The 13,791-nt window shown below is 48.7% G+C and overlaps 5 protein-coding genes across 5 annotated transcripts; 1 reads left to right on the top strand and 4 right to left on the bottom strand.

Annotated features, from left to right (window-relative positions):
* Positions 1 to 634: 634 nt before the first annotated feature.
* On the bottom strand, positions 635 to 1,513 carry N7503_007281 (uncharacterized protein; the record flags this gene model as incomplete). Its single annotated transcript, XM_057066828.1, has 1 exon — positions 635 to 1,513. One exon carries the CDS (start codon positions 1,511 to 1,513, stop codon positions 635 to 637), a length of 879 nt encoding a protein of 292 aa, XP_056920509.1.
* Positions 1,514 to 4,277: 2,764 nt separating this feature from the next.
* N7503_007280 (uncharacterized protein) lies at positions 4,278 to 4,985 on the bottom strand (the record flags this gene model as incomplete). The annotated part of the gene is made up of 1 exon (XM_057066827.1): positions 4,278 to 4,985. The coding sequence occupies one exon, from the start codon at positions 4,983 to 4,985 to the stop codon at positions 4,278 to 4,280; it is 708 nt and encodes a 235-aa protein (XP_056920508.1).
* A 654-nt stretch (positions 4,986 to 5,639) lies between these two features.
* N7503_007279 (beta-N-acetylhexosaminidase) lies at positions 5,640 to 7,866 on the bottom strand (the record flags this gene model as incomplete). Its single annotated transcript, XM_057066826.1, has 3 exons — positions 5,640 to 7,244; positions 7,292 to 7,764; positions 7,818 to 7,866. 3 exons carry the CDS (start codon positions 7,864 to 7,866, stop codon positions 5,640 to 5,642), a joined length of 2,127 nt encoding a protein of 708 aa, XP_056920507.1.
* A 670-nt stretch (positions 7,867 to 8,536) lies between these two features.
* On the bottom strand, positions 8,537 to 10,589 carry N7503_007278 (FAD-dependent oxidoreductase; the record flags this gene model as incomplete). The annotated part of the gene is made up of 4 exons (XM_057066825.1): positions 8,537 to 9,444; positions 9,496 to 9,676; positions 9,723 to 10,122; positions 10,171 to 10,589. The coding sequence occupies 4 exons, from the start codon at positions 10,587 to 10,589 to the stop codon at positions 8,537 to 8,539; spliced, it is 1,908 nt and encodes a 635-aa protein (XP_056920506.1).
* A 1,557-nt stretch (positions 10,590 to 12,146) lies between these two features.
* Positions 12,147 to 13,589, top strand: N7503_007277 (uncharacterized protein; the record flags this gene model as incomplete). Its single annotated transcript, XM_057066824.1, has 5 exons — positions 12,147 to 12,270; positions 12,345 to 12,370; positions 12,426 to 12,536; positions 12,592 to 12,971; positions 13,025 to 13,589. 5 exons carry the CDS (start codon positions 12,147 to 12,149, stop codon positions 13,587 to 13,589), a joined length of 1,206 nt encoding a protein of 401 aa, XP_056920505.1.
* Positions 13,590 to 13,791: the final 202 nt, after the last annotated feature.

The following is a 13,791-nucleotide window of genomic DNA, read 5'->3' as shown; positions in this document are numbered from 1 at the left end:
TCATAATATATTGTTGATTGACGTGCCCAGGTGAGTATATTCTAAACCTACTTTTCAATCTGGAATAGTCAAGTCAGCCGAATTGTTATTTCATCAAGAAGGCTATTTGAAGTACCATTTCGCACACTTTGACAATATTGACATCATGGATACTTATTGCATCGGCTTTTTGGCATATACAGTGAATGGGAATTTGGAACATAACATAAAAATGCCGGCATCTTTGAAAGAGTATTGAATTCAGTTCGCACTTGTGCTGTTTTGGTATAGGAATCCCATGGCAGAACAGAGCCTCGTAACGGAAACAAGTCGAAGTAGTACGACAGCTTGAACACAGCCATAGCTGTGCAATTGGAGGCAGATTTCTCTTTAATGCCAGAGCAGTATAGGATAGAGCCTTCAACGTGCTAAAGTGCATCGAGGACCATTTCGGATGCACAGTTTAATGCTGACTGTCTGTTACTAGGCTTGAACATGATCATGTCAGGTGCCAGCATAATTAGACCAGATCTCTCGTGGCCTCGATTGTCTATTATCATCATAGCCATCTTTACGTCATGAATGGCATTGACTCATTAAAAGAATAGCGCCACACTATTGCCGTGCTTCAGGAGCCTTTGCCTTTCTTTGAGGATCACCGATATCCACGTCCCCGCCCCGGCGCAAATCCTCCCTCGGGGGGCACCCGACCACGGTTTGGTATTTCATTCCCATCTTCATCATGCGCCTTTCCATAGCCGGCATCATAAACAGGAATAAATCCATCTGCAACGCTCAGACATACCTCGTCCATATGGTTGAAATCAAGATTCTGATAAAGGGGCCACAAGGCACTAATCTCCGCCCTCATGTATCCACGGTAAGAAGGCCAATCGTACTTCTTTTCGGGGTGATACCATCCATCAACTACCCCAACATACCCGCTATGGCCATCTTTCGCAACAATGGACTTCAGTGACCTGTCATCAATCATAAGACAGACAACAAAGCGAGGTTGTTCACCGCAGCGTTCCTGCTTCATCTCGCGTAGATGCTCCACATAGTGGCTACGGACTTGCTCAACACTAGCATGGTCCCAGCGACTAGAGTCAGAGATGATCACATCCTTATGCGACTCTTTGACCAATTGCTCGGGGCGGGGGTCATTCCCATAGGGTTTATCGGGATTATTCAATTCACCATCAATCCATTTGTTCATCACGCGAGTCAGCTTTTCCATAGCGACCGGCCATTGCTTCTCAGACTCAGGCGTGTAGGTTGTTCGATAGATAATAAAACCCCAAGGGAAATCGCATAGTGATGACCTTAGAAACTGGCGGCTCTGGCGATTAATGTCTTTATACCATGGCTCTTCACGCCATTTTGCGACAGCTTCTTTAGTAAATTGTGGATGATACCAGCGTTGCGCCCAGGCCGGGTGGTAATAATGTGTATCAAAATCTCGGTCTTCCTCCTGGTCGATAGGGTTGTCGACCGAGGCAGATGCCGATGAGGAAGGAGGCATAGAATTCATGCGTGGGAAGTGGTATACCACGAAATAACCAAAAAGAAGGAGAAGAAGAAGATAGTAAATTATGGAGAGCTCCATTTAGACCGAAAACACGGAAGGGGGAGGCTCCAAGATTCGAGCGTGGGCGTTGTGAGAGAGAAACATTATGGGGGAAGATGGGAAACTTGGCGGCCTTGGTCGAGACTCTTGGCATTCATGGGACTTTAGTTTGACCTGGAGGGCTTCACCCGCTTATAAACCCGATTGTATATGCTCATGTAAATGAAGATCGCTGTACTGATATTCAATGATGTTGGAGATGCCGAAACACAATAAATGGAACCTTCCCCGAAAGCAACGGTCTTCCACCACTCCATTGCACTTGTGTCTTCGGGGGATTCGGCACCACAGAGCCTTCCTGCTCTCCTGATCATAGGATCATTCCAAATGGCTGAAAAGTCTATTCGACAGACGTTATCCGCTCTTTCATAAAGCGAACTGGCTTTCTAACGTCTGTGCACATCCACGTGTAAAAATTTAAAGCTTAGCACGTCCATGCACATCTTGGGGGTTTCCAAGGGACATAGAAGTGTGATCTAAACATTCACTTACTTCTAGAGTACTTAAATATTTGTTCGAGTAATTTATCTTAGCAAAATATCACGCGTATGGGCTTTGATGGTGTGTTTGACCTTGATAGTCATATTAGTCACGGGCACCTATAACTATCGCTTGTTGTACCTAGTGGCTTCCTCTTTCTTCCACATCACACCTATAACTCTATATCGCCCCCTTTCACCTCTGTACAGAGTGCCTAGGTGCAGAAAATAAAAAAAATACTTTCATCCACTGGCGGGTTACGGCGTTGCACTTCGGATATATATTTGACTTGAAATTCTTCTCTTCCCCCCACGAAGTTTTAATATATACATTCTGTACTCTGTTAACCTCCTACTAAAGTATTTATACCCCAATCATTTAGTAAGAATACCTAACACCCTACAAGAAAGCATTTGCAGCTAACTCGGGTCCTCAATAGCATAGGAAAATAATGACAACGAGATCCGAGACTATTAAGTGAGGAGATATTCTTCACCTACAGTGAGATAAAGAGACTGATCTTTTTTCTCAATAGTTCGAATAGAAGTCTCCGCACCTTCAACGGCCAGCATATGACAATCGGTGACAATGAGGGCATCCCTGGACTATTTCAGAGCATATTGGCATCCAGAATCAGGATGTTGAACAATGAAGACCAAAGAAGAATGAAAGGCTTTAGACTTGCCTGGAAGGCTTCAAGCATGACATCTTGATTGGCATAGCATATTTGGGGATCGAAAATACAGAGTCGTATTTAACGCAATTTACGCTCCAGAAATGTTTCTCAAAACGCCGGAGCCCAAAAGGAACCAGATCGAGTCTATCGCAATAGACAAACACTCTTGAGAAAGACATCGGTCCTCATCCTGACCTTAATGCAACGTGGTATGAGACCTTGCCAATTTTCTCTCCATTAAAGCACCTGCACATCAACGCGACAAACCTTATGGGCCTGAGAACCCTGCCTCTTTTCCCAGAGTCCCTTTTTCCTTTCCGGCATGATGAACTGGACGAGGGACCCAATTCGCGGATCATCTTCGAGTTAGACGACCCTGCTGGCTCGCCTCGCTCCGCCATTCGATGAAGATCGAGATAAAAGATATTTGGGACGGTAGACTAAATGGCGTCAAGCTACGGCCTACCGCTGACAAATATGACAGACCTCACGAAATCTGATAAATTTCTAACTTCGAGCTCTGGGTATTGAGCGGATGCATGCAAGAAGGTACAAGATGATCCGTTGATGAGTGGCATTCTCTTCGACGAGTCCGGACCAGTGCCCCTCTTAACCTCAAGGGCTTTGAAGGAGCTGCATTGGAGACGAAGTATGGCGCCCGCTTATCGCTGCCCGTCAACACCTTAAGGCTTTCAGATCCAAGCATCGGAAATACATGGGGAGCACTTTGAGCTTCAGAGGGTCTTTTAACAACCACTTTGACCCTTCCAAGTTTCTATCGGCCTCAGAATCAAGCAGCGGGGAGGTTGGGTCCCTTGAGCTCGACTACTTCCGAAATGCCAGATTCCGATGTACTAAACCAACTGCTCTTCATTCTCCATGATGGGCCTTAGTCGGGCTCGCCCGCATATTAACACCACCAGAGGATCTCTGGGCAGTAGAGGATAGTGTACGGTCTACCTCTCAGCCAAGATTATAAATCCTGGATCAAAGTACGCATGCGTTCAGTATGTATCCCTAGTGTCCAAAGACAATAAAAATTGGCTGCGATTTGCTCATCGCAAATGAAGGTTGTCTTCCCCGGCCGATTAATGCTTTTGCTTAAGTGTGGTGATGGGTGAGACTCCACGATTCACAGATAAGGGCGTAGCTTCAGGACTTAGTGCAGCACTAACACCATTCACAAGATACGTAAAATGCCAGCTAAATTCCCACTATCTGCGCATGGAAATTGCGATAAGCGGGGGGAAAGAAAGAGTGAAGAATTAAAACCCCTGGAAGTATCCTAAGTAGCAGCTACTAGGCTTGTCGTCTATCTACATAGAAGGGTACTCGGGTATACAGCAAAGAAAGGCGTGGTCGGATAAAATTGGATCCTTGATAGCATCGAAGAGCTAACATAAAAAAGGGTTGAAAACCATTGGAATAACTGAAAACATTAAGAGATGGGTATCATGTAAAGCTAAAATTGAACAAAAACCAGCCAAGCCGGGCACAAAAGCCCGAAAAGCATCAATATCTCGCCCGCCGAGCCTGCCACCAGTGCTTCTCCTGCTCAATTATTTTCTCCCGCTGATAAGCATTCACAGCACGAAGCTGCCTCTCCGGACCCAACAATTGCAAACGATCCCGACCCCGCTGCGGAAACCGTTCCCGAACAAAGTACTGGAGTGTAATCTCCAACAGCTCAAGCACAAAGTAGGCGATTGGCACGAGGACGAAGATCGCCAGCGCAACACAGACCGGGCCGTAGTTTTCCATGACATCAAGTAGATCGAGTGGTTTAAGATAGGTTACCGTGTGTGCTGAATGGGTGTGATTGCATTGATGTGGCTGTTCGTGTCTGAATGGATGCCATTTCCCCAGGAATGTTCCGTACGACGACGCACTCTTCGGCTGATCATATGTGGAGAATGGTCCAGACTGTGACGGTGTAGGCCTAAGCCCAGCTGGTAGGTTGAATTCTTTCTCATCGGACCGAATGAAACCCAGCTCCTCTTGTCGATGACGATCAGTGTATTGTTGGAAAGTCGGTGCTTCCGATTGTGAGGGCTGATTTGACTCTGAACCAAGCGCGACAACCTTTTGAGGCGAGTGAAAGAACCCCCTCGTCCCAGACCGAGCTGTGTCAACTGCTGCGGAGATAGTTTCTTGAATGGGCAACGCCAGTCCGAGCGAAGCAGAAGCACCCAACACCACGTAGATAGCCGACAACTTCATGATAGCGGTGTTGGGGGTATGGTTGCCCCAAAGGTCAGCAATTCGTGGAGTGAGGATGACATGAAGAAAGGAGCCGAAAGCAAGGTTATAAGGCAAAATCAACGAGAAAGGTTACCTCAAGCCCGTCGGTCCATTTCGCAGTTACTCAAGACCAGCAACTTAGGCATGTGGACCATGTGGGCCTTTGATTGGTGGATCGCGACCGGGTGCGTCGATAGGACGGAACCGGAAGGCTTGGCGGGGCCTTCGGGACAGCTTCCTTTGCGGAGTGGCTCTGCGAAAACACGTTTTTGCCTTTGTTTTTCGCGTCCAGCGTCTCCATTTTGTCTGTAGCTTTACTAGTTTGTGATCCCCAGGGTCTCAGGGCTCTTTCTTGTGTGTCTTATTGGTCCGGACTGGACCCCTATGTCGACACGGGATGCGGAGGTGGTGCCACCGTGGCCACGAGGGTATAAACCACATGCAGTGCATGAAGAAGAGTCTTGGCATTTATTTCGATAAGGTAAAATTAAGCATTGATTTATATCATTTCATTGGTTCTACAAGAACTTGGCTAAGAGCATATGGATCAAAAATGTGTTCCGAGATTCCTCGTTGACGCAAATAGGGCTGCCGCTGCCGCGTCATTGTAATGTGTAAGGCAACAGAATTCCATCAAGCCGCACTACCCTTCAACACAACATTCTGCATCAGCCCTGTAAATCCTTCGCCGATACGCGTCAGCGGTGCCTCCACTGCTATAGGCGCCCACACAAATGAGTCCCCATTGACGCCAATCTTAGTCAGGAACTCCATTGTTTTAGAATTGGTGCCCTTGCCTGAAGTGGTAAGAAAGGTCGAGTTGCCCTTCCCGATCAAGCTTACTTCTGTCCAGGTGTTGAGAGGCAGGGTATAGTTTAAGGAGTATGGGTTGCCGCCACTGATGAGAGTTGTGTTGGTAATTGTGCCATTGCCATTGACAAATGTGGAGTCGGGTCCAGCGAAGAGTGTACCCGGTGTGTGGGAGGTGGGTTTGACTCGGAACGAGAGTGTGTAGTCGCGTCCCTTGCTGCCTAGAGGTGTTTCAACATAGCAGCCATCGGCTAGATGCAGAGTTTTGTCGGCTATCTTGCATCCATGGATTGTCCCGTGGTATCCATTGCCAGACTGATCAGTGAGTGATTTTGAGCTGGAATCATCAAATGTGTAGTGAAGAATAGTATCGGAGGTGCTAGGAATCGCACGATCGAGGTTCTGGTCTGGTACAGCTGCGTGAAGGGAATCAAACACGGACAGGTACTCGTCTTCTGTGATGTCGCCACCCCACTGTTTGTCGGCGAGAGCGGGAAGAGCATCACGCCAGGAATAGTACGCCTCCAGGACGGTGGTGGAGTTTGGCCCATAGTCATTCCATAATGCCGCCACCTCGCCCAAAACACGAGGATTGTTGCGCGAAGGGTTGTCGGTCTGGTTGGAACTGTCAAACACCACGGGTGAGTATGGCGCGTCGTATGGACCGTTAAATATCTTGTCCAGACTGAGCTTCTGTGCGAATGAGCCGCTCCAGCCACCCACAAGGTACATATAGTCATCGGAGTTGAGCACATCGTATCCGTTCTCAATATAATCATAGTACGGCTGGTCCGCGCTGACGTCCCAGTGCTGGTACGAGACGGACTTGGAGACATTGGCACCCTCTTTCGGGGTGAACGTACCCCAGATGCGCATCGACTTGGTACCAGATGTCTCTTCTTGAATGAACGTATTCATCTGGTTCACGAAGCTTGTATAATCTGAGATCAGGCTGCTATCGTACTCATCAGCGCCAATGTGGACAACCTTGCTGTGAAACCACGGCAAGAAAGTTTTCCAGATGGTCTTCATTGTCGGGATGGTTTCTGGGTGGCTGATGTTGAGCATGCTGAGATCATCTAGACCCAGCTCCGGCTTCCATTGTACAATCACCAGTGCGTGACCGGGAGCCTCGATCTCGGGGATGATGGTGACTCCGCGCTTTGCGCATTGTGTCTGAATATTATCGAACTGCTCACGGGTGTATGACTCGTTGGCCCGGCGGTTCAATCCTGCAACAGATTCGTCGTCGGACCACAGTCGGAATGCGGCGTAGAGATCCAAACTTCTTTCTCGGGAATATATGTCGACATTGTTGTAGAGATTGTCGCTGAGGTGAACATGGAATGTATTTTGCTTGAAGAACGAGAGGTACGAGCACATCTCAATCAAGAAGTCGGCGGGGTAGAAGTGCCGACCAGCGTCGAGCTAATGACCGTTAGCAATGACACAATGTCATGGAAGATAACACTTACCATGACTCCTCGAGTTCCCCATCCTGGAGCATCCACGCCGGATCCCTTAGGTAAGGCGGAGCTTCCCGTAGAAGCAACTTGGATGATCGACCGGGTGGCCCACCACGCACCCAAGGGACTTGCTCCAGTGACGACAATCCCGTTATCATCAACTTTCAATTCGTAAGCCTCTGAGGTGAATCTACCAGCAGCATCCTTAAATCCTGTATCATTCCCAATTGTCACGAAAATAGTATTTTTCGTCCGCTCCGTGCCCTTGGTGAGCTGCACATCCAACCCCAGGACTTCTTTAAGGTCCCCTTGGAAAGTCTCTGCAAACTCGTGCAGAGTAGGTGGGATTAAAGTCTGACCATCGTGATCCACCGAATCGACATAACGAGAATCAACAACGATTCCTGTAATTTCCGAAAGTTTATAGCTGCCGCCTGTCTCTGTAAACGGTACAATAGGAACAGTAACTAAGCGAGCCAGAGCTAAAAGACCAGTCAAATACATTCAATCTTTTGATGAATATGAAACAACATACCTCCACTTGTGAAAGCACTAAGTGTGCACAAAAGCCGACTCAATTTCATATTGACCCGGTCGCAAACAACAGGTTCCCCGCACGCACTCGACCTTCCCAACCAGGATATTTATGCTGAGAAAGGCCCATATCTTCGGAGAATTATGATGCGGAGAAGCTTATCCATGTAACATGATAATCCATTATATAGAGTCACATCCCGTTGAAGAAACCTTGCGGTGTGACCTTTGAAGAGGGGGAAGTAGTGATCGACAGGTGCTTGCATAGGTCTGTGTCGATAGCTCGGGTACTGGCCAACCAGCTTCAAATTAATTATCCGGCGGTTGTACGCGAGGGGTTAGGTAAATCTTCGGAGATTATCTGATGAGACCGTCTGAGATGAATGTACTGTACATTAATCTATGAAAACAAGGGTGAAAACAAGGCAGGAAGAGATGAGGAACTGATAAGATGGGGTCATTGTTATTGGTCGTGTTTCGGGTCTTTTCTGCAGCAAACGCAGGCACCGCGTCAGCACTTAAAGTTGGCGTTTGTTGCATGATAAGTCAAAGGTCAATACTTGCCTAGAATGTTTAGACTTCAACAAGAATAGAGTTTTGTCTGTGGAAGGTTTTTCGTGGGTACGGAATAATTAGATTCTATATAGATGTCTATAAACAGTAGCGCTTGACATATATCCAGAACGAAAGATGTACACGCGACTCAAAGTATCAGCCACTTCAAAGACGGCAAAGGCGTCCATTCTGATCGGGAAGACCATCCAGACTCTTCACCTCCCAGTGCTCACTACCCACACCGGTAGGGGCATAGAACAAGAAAGTCGGATCATAACGCTGCTTCAACTTGTACAACCGGTCATAGTTGGTACCGTAAAACGCCTGCTGGAAATTGGGCTCCGAAATATCCGACTCGGACATATAGGCACCAGAATCCGGACAGGTAGCCCGCCACTTACCCAATACATCGTAGGTGAGCGTATTCATGGTAGCGTTAATCTGCGAATTGGTGGCATTGGCATCCCAGCTGACAGAGGTAATAGCATGCATCAGAGTGTGACGGAAAGCCGGGTTCGAAGAATCATCAGGGTAACCCGCCGGAAGCTCAGCCTTCATATTGAACGCGAGGAGCGGGTAGCCAGCGCTAACGGTAGATCGGATCGCGGCGACAGTGGCGTTGAACTTAGTGGCATCTTCCCAGTTCTCGCGAGGGAAAAGGCGGCTTCCAGTCATCATGGCCACGCTTCCGATGGTCTCGAGAGGGAAGCCGGCGTCCCAGCCCTGGTAGAAGGAGTCGTAGTAGGTGGAGTTGGGAGTGAAGGGGATACCGAGGGCCTTTAGATCGTCGAACCACGGCTTGACTAGGGTGTTGAACTCATCCAGGGTGTGATTCACGGCGAAGAACGGGTTCATTAGGAACTCGAAGGAATTTGTGCCCGTGCTAAGGACCCAGAAGTAGGCGTAGGTACCGGCATCGGCGTGCGCGGGGAATCTTTGGAAGTATGAGTCAACTCCTGCCCAAAATGTGTTGGCTGAAACATTGGAGCTGGTGGCGAAGCTGAAAGTTGAGACTGTGACGCCGACCTTTGGGTGCACACGCGAGATGACTGAGGTGACAACGCCGAAGGTGCCTGGATGTCATTAGTTGCGAATTTCGGAAAGAACGTCTGGGGCCAACTTACCACCACCGCCACCACGCATAGCCCAGAACAGATCAGGGTCAGTCTCCTCAGTCACAGTGACGAATCTACCATTTGCAAGTACAACCTCAAGCGCCAGGACCTGATCCGCAGCCAGGCCATACGTACTGGACATGGGAGAGTGACCGCCACCAAGGACATATCCACCGGCAACGCCAACAGTCTGAAAAGATTAGTCCAAGTCCATGACTAAGGATTTGTCAACATACCTTGCCCTCTCCGCCGACAGCAGTGAAGCCGAGCTCTTCAGCCTTTGCGTAGATCTCAAAGGCCTGGACACCGGCACCCATCTTGACCGCAGGACCCTGGTAGTTCGAGCCATTGTAGTTCTCAATGTATTCAATATCTTTCAGATTGTGTGTCCACACTCCAAGGCCACCAGCGCCAGTAGACTTGCCATTGAAGTCATGGCCAGTGTTCTTGACCACAAGTCTCAAATTCGCATTACGAGCGAAGTTTACCGCAAGCTGCACCTGAGCCACATTGCTGACATTGACAGCATAGCTGCTGTATCCACCAATAGTGCAGGAGGATGAGACGTTACTCCCAGTAGGTAAACAGGACCTACCCTCAAACAAGGGCCACATGATAGACGCAGGATCAGCCGCACTGGTTCATGTTAGTTGAGTTAACTATCGATGACAGGGTATCACATACTGCATGTACGAGACCGTCCAGTCGGCAGTGACATTCTCGCACTTGTCACTATCATATTCAGGCCACGAGGGGTAACAGGCCGCAGCCAGGGGTACAGTCTTGATCAGAGCATCACCCAAAAGATCATCAAATTGCCCCCAAACATCGTCAGAGGGCCACGATTTATCTCCTGGTAGCAACTTGCACTCGCCCTTGTGGGGGGTAGACGCGCGCGAGCCATTTTTGCCGAAGCCAAACAGAGCAGCCTGCTTAGAATTGAGATTGGAGAGCGACTTGTCTGTTAATTGCACTGTCTCACTCTCAAACAGCGGCACACCAGCCTTGGAAGCACTGGAAACTTTCATCCCAACAGCCGCATCTCCAGGCGCAGCCAAGAGAAGGGCGCCGAGCAAGCTGGCAAATAGAGAACGGGCCGCCATCACGAGCGGGATACAGATGTGACGAGATCGAGATGCTAGGATCTGCGAAAGGATTACCTGAAATTGAGACCACGACTCCTTTTTAAGAGACCGAGGAAATCAAGCTCACTGCCATGAAATTGGCAAGTCAATTTCCAGTTCTAACCGAGAGGAGAAGGCTTGCCACCGTAATGCAGTCGACCCACAAGACATGCACATTCGGTATAAACCCCCTTGTACTCTTCCAGTGCTCCACTTTTGCGATTTCGTCTCGGCATATCAAATTCCGTGCCCTAGCCACCAGGAGCCAACGTATTCCGTTCATTGGGATGCACTAGTTGTGGTGCTATACTCTTTACCGTCAAGCTCCACCTTATTTGCAACACTCGTTCCTGGGCGTCGGGATCACGCCTCCAATCATTTCCCGATTGATCCGGCCCCCACGCCGGATCCTGGAATCAACATTGGTAATTCACCGGTACCTGCGTGTTGTACCCTATAAAAGCCGAAGGAGCAACAAGATTCATACGCGCGTCCTTTCTTACGGATTTTACTTCGACAGGGATTATAAACTTTCTAGAAAAGCAACCCGGACGATGGACTACTTTCGGTCCCACCGGATATAAACCCATCGCAATACTCCACTGACCCTTGACCCACTTCAATCTCAAGTGGAGGATCTGCGCTCGGTCGGAAAAAAAGAAAAGCGAACAGTGCATCACAAAACCGCAGTTTGGTAGGCTTTGCAATCCCCAACTCGATCCAAGGGTCTTTGAGAATCCCCCACGAAGCCGGTTGTGGTGGGGGTGTGGCTAAAGGTACCAAACCTACAGACTCAGCTGCGCCCAGCATCCGATATTCATTTCCGATTTATATTCACTGCGTCACTGCGGAGTGAATCCTTCGGAAGTTTAATGAAGCCGTTTCTCGAATTCATTTGATGGAAAATATGTCGCCCAAGGTTCAATAAGGAATTAAGTTGATCCAGCGGGTGGGTCCTTTTGTACCAAGGGATAGAGCAGCTGCGCAATGTCTCAAATGTAACATGGCTAAAGCTTCCACTATTGTCCGAATTGCGTTATGCCGTCGAAGCCCCGAAGAAGGGGTTCACATTCCTGGGAGCCTTCGGCTTCAACAGTGTAGCCAAAAAGTGATTCTGGTTTCTCCACGGGCGCAGATTAGATGGGCACAACTCACATACTGTATTCTTGGATGACGGGCCTCAAGATAGATCATTCTGATTGATCAGATAGAATCAAAGCCGAACTCTCTTCCGAGATCCAGGTCGCCATCCAATATCTTATTCGGTGGGGAAATAGATCCTTGCCCACAATTTATAATTGGAGACCAAATCATCCCAAGCCGTGGAAAATTCCATGCGAGAGGACCCAGTCTGGAAGCTGATTGGGTCAGAAGTTGGATCTCATCCAGGAACCCGCAAGCCGTAGCCTAGTACTGGGGGCCGATCTGTTCGTCGCTTGTGATCGTGCCTTATTCATTGTGGCGGACTCCGGTGCTAGGTTTAATAAGAGTTCTTACCCTCGGCCTGGGCCTTTCCTTCTTTTAGCATGAAAGACAATGATTGACTATCATCACCAGAACACTGCGCTGGGAGTCGTGGTCGCATTCCCGATCCTGGGCGGTATTACTGTTCTTTTGCGGCTTTGGGCTCGGTCGTTATCGAGATCTGCCCTGACAAGTGGTAAGTCTTGACTCGGCGGCCCGTTGATCGGCGCGATCTACTGAGATTTTCACTAATGTCTTTGCTTTGCACAGACGACTACTTCATTGTTGCTGGATATGTACACTTCTCAACCTCACCTCCTTATTATTCCATTGATACTAATAATTGGTTAGATTCTTGCCATATCGCAGTCGGTTACTTCGTGGTATTACATTAAGACCAATTATGTTGGCATCCATGAGTGGGATATACCCAAGGACTATGATGTCAGGCAGGGCTTGATTGTGAGTAAAGCACAACTTTTGAGCAACTCTGAGGCTCAAGCTAACACCTCAACAGTGGAATTACGCCAATCAACTTATATACAACCCATGCTTGACGCTGATCAAAGTCTCCATCCTAATGTTCCTCCGCCGACTCGAATCACGCTCCCGTGTCGTCAACATCCTAATCTGGACATCCCTAGGTGTAATAACATCCCTCTTCATCGCCGTCCTCTTCGTCGACATCTTCCAATGCCATCCGATCGCCTACAACTGGGACATGACAATCGAAGGCGGAAAATGCATCGATCAAGGCGCCTTCTACGTGTCAACCGCAGCACTAAACCTCTTCACTGACCTAATGGTAATATCAATCCCGATAATCATTACCTGGCATCTCCAAATGCCTCTTCGAAGAAAGATCGCTGTTTGTCTTATTCTATGCCTCGGCGGAGTGTACGTTTTCCTCATACCTACCAAACTCGACCCACAACTAACCCATCCAACAGTGCCACCGCAATCGGCGTCTGGCGCATAATAATCCTCGCAAAAGCCTTCTTCCCAACAGGCCCAGTCGAAGACCCAACATTCGGCATAGGATTCTGCAGCTCCGCCGTCGAAGTAAACGTGGCAGTGATAACAGCCTGCGCCCCCTCAATGAAAGCGATCACAAGCAAATACCTCCCCCGTCTGCTTGGCACATCTCGGAATGGGAAATCAAGCTATGGGCAGGGGACAAGTGGCGGTTCGCGGGGATTCCGGAAATCGCGCTTCTTCCCCAGTAGCAAGAAGTCGAGTCAGCTGCAGTCAGGCACTGATGGTGACACGGGTTATGAGATGGCGGATCCGTCGAGGGGGAATCGGGTTGACGTTGTGGGTGCGGGTAAAGGTTCATTTGATATGCGGAAGTATAGGCGCGGTGGCGATAGTCCTTCTATATCTAGTGGGAGCTCGGAGCTGGATGGACCGGCTGGCATTATCAAGACCACAGATGTTTCGGTGCAGTATACTAATGGTAGTGAGGATGGGAGGTCGAGGGCTGAGAAGAGTGTCAGCATGGATAGTTTGGTCTAGACGTTGAACGTTGAACATAAAATGTATATTTCATTGTATAATTTTTGGTGTTACTCGGAGGTCCGTCCCGAGGTTTCTCAGGCTTCAGGGCTTTAAAGACGCGATTGGACTTACTCGGAAAAATTAGAGGCGTGGTTGCATATTTTTGACCTCTCGCGATTCGGGTCGGGGCGCTACATAGAGAGCGGAGTTACAATGTTGC

Source organism: Penicillium pulvis (genome assembly GCF_028828015.1).
Source record: "Penicillium pulvis strain IBT 33274 chromosome Unknown contig_5_segment0_segment0, whole genome shotgun sequence".
Lineage (NCBI taxonomy): Eukaryota > Fungi > Ascomycota > Eurotiomycetes > Eurotiales > Aspergillaceae > Penicillium > Penicillium pulvis.
The sequence above is the reverse complement of the archived record's forward strand: the minus strand, read 5'-3'. Positions and strand labels throughout refer to the sequence as shown.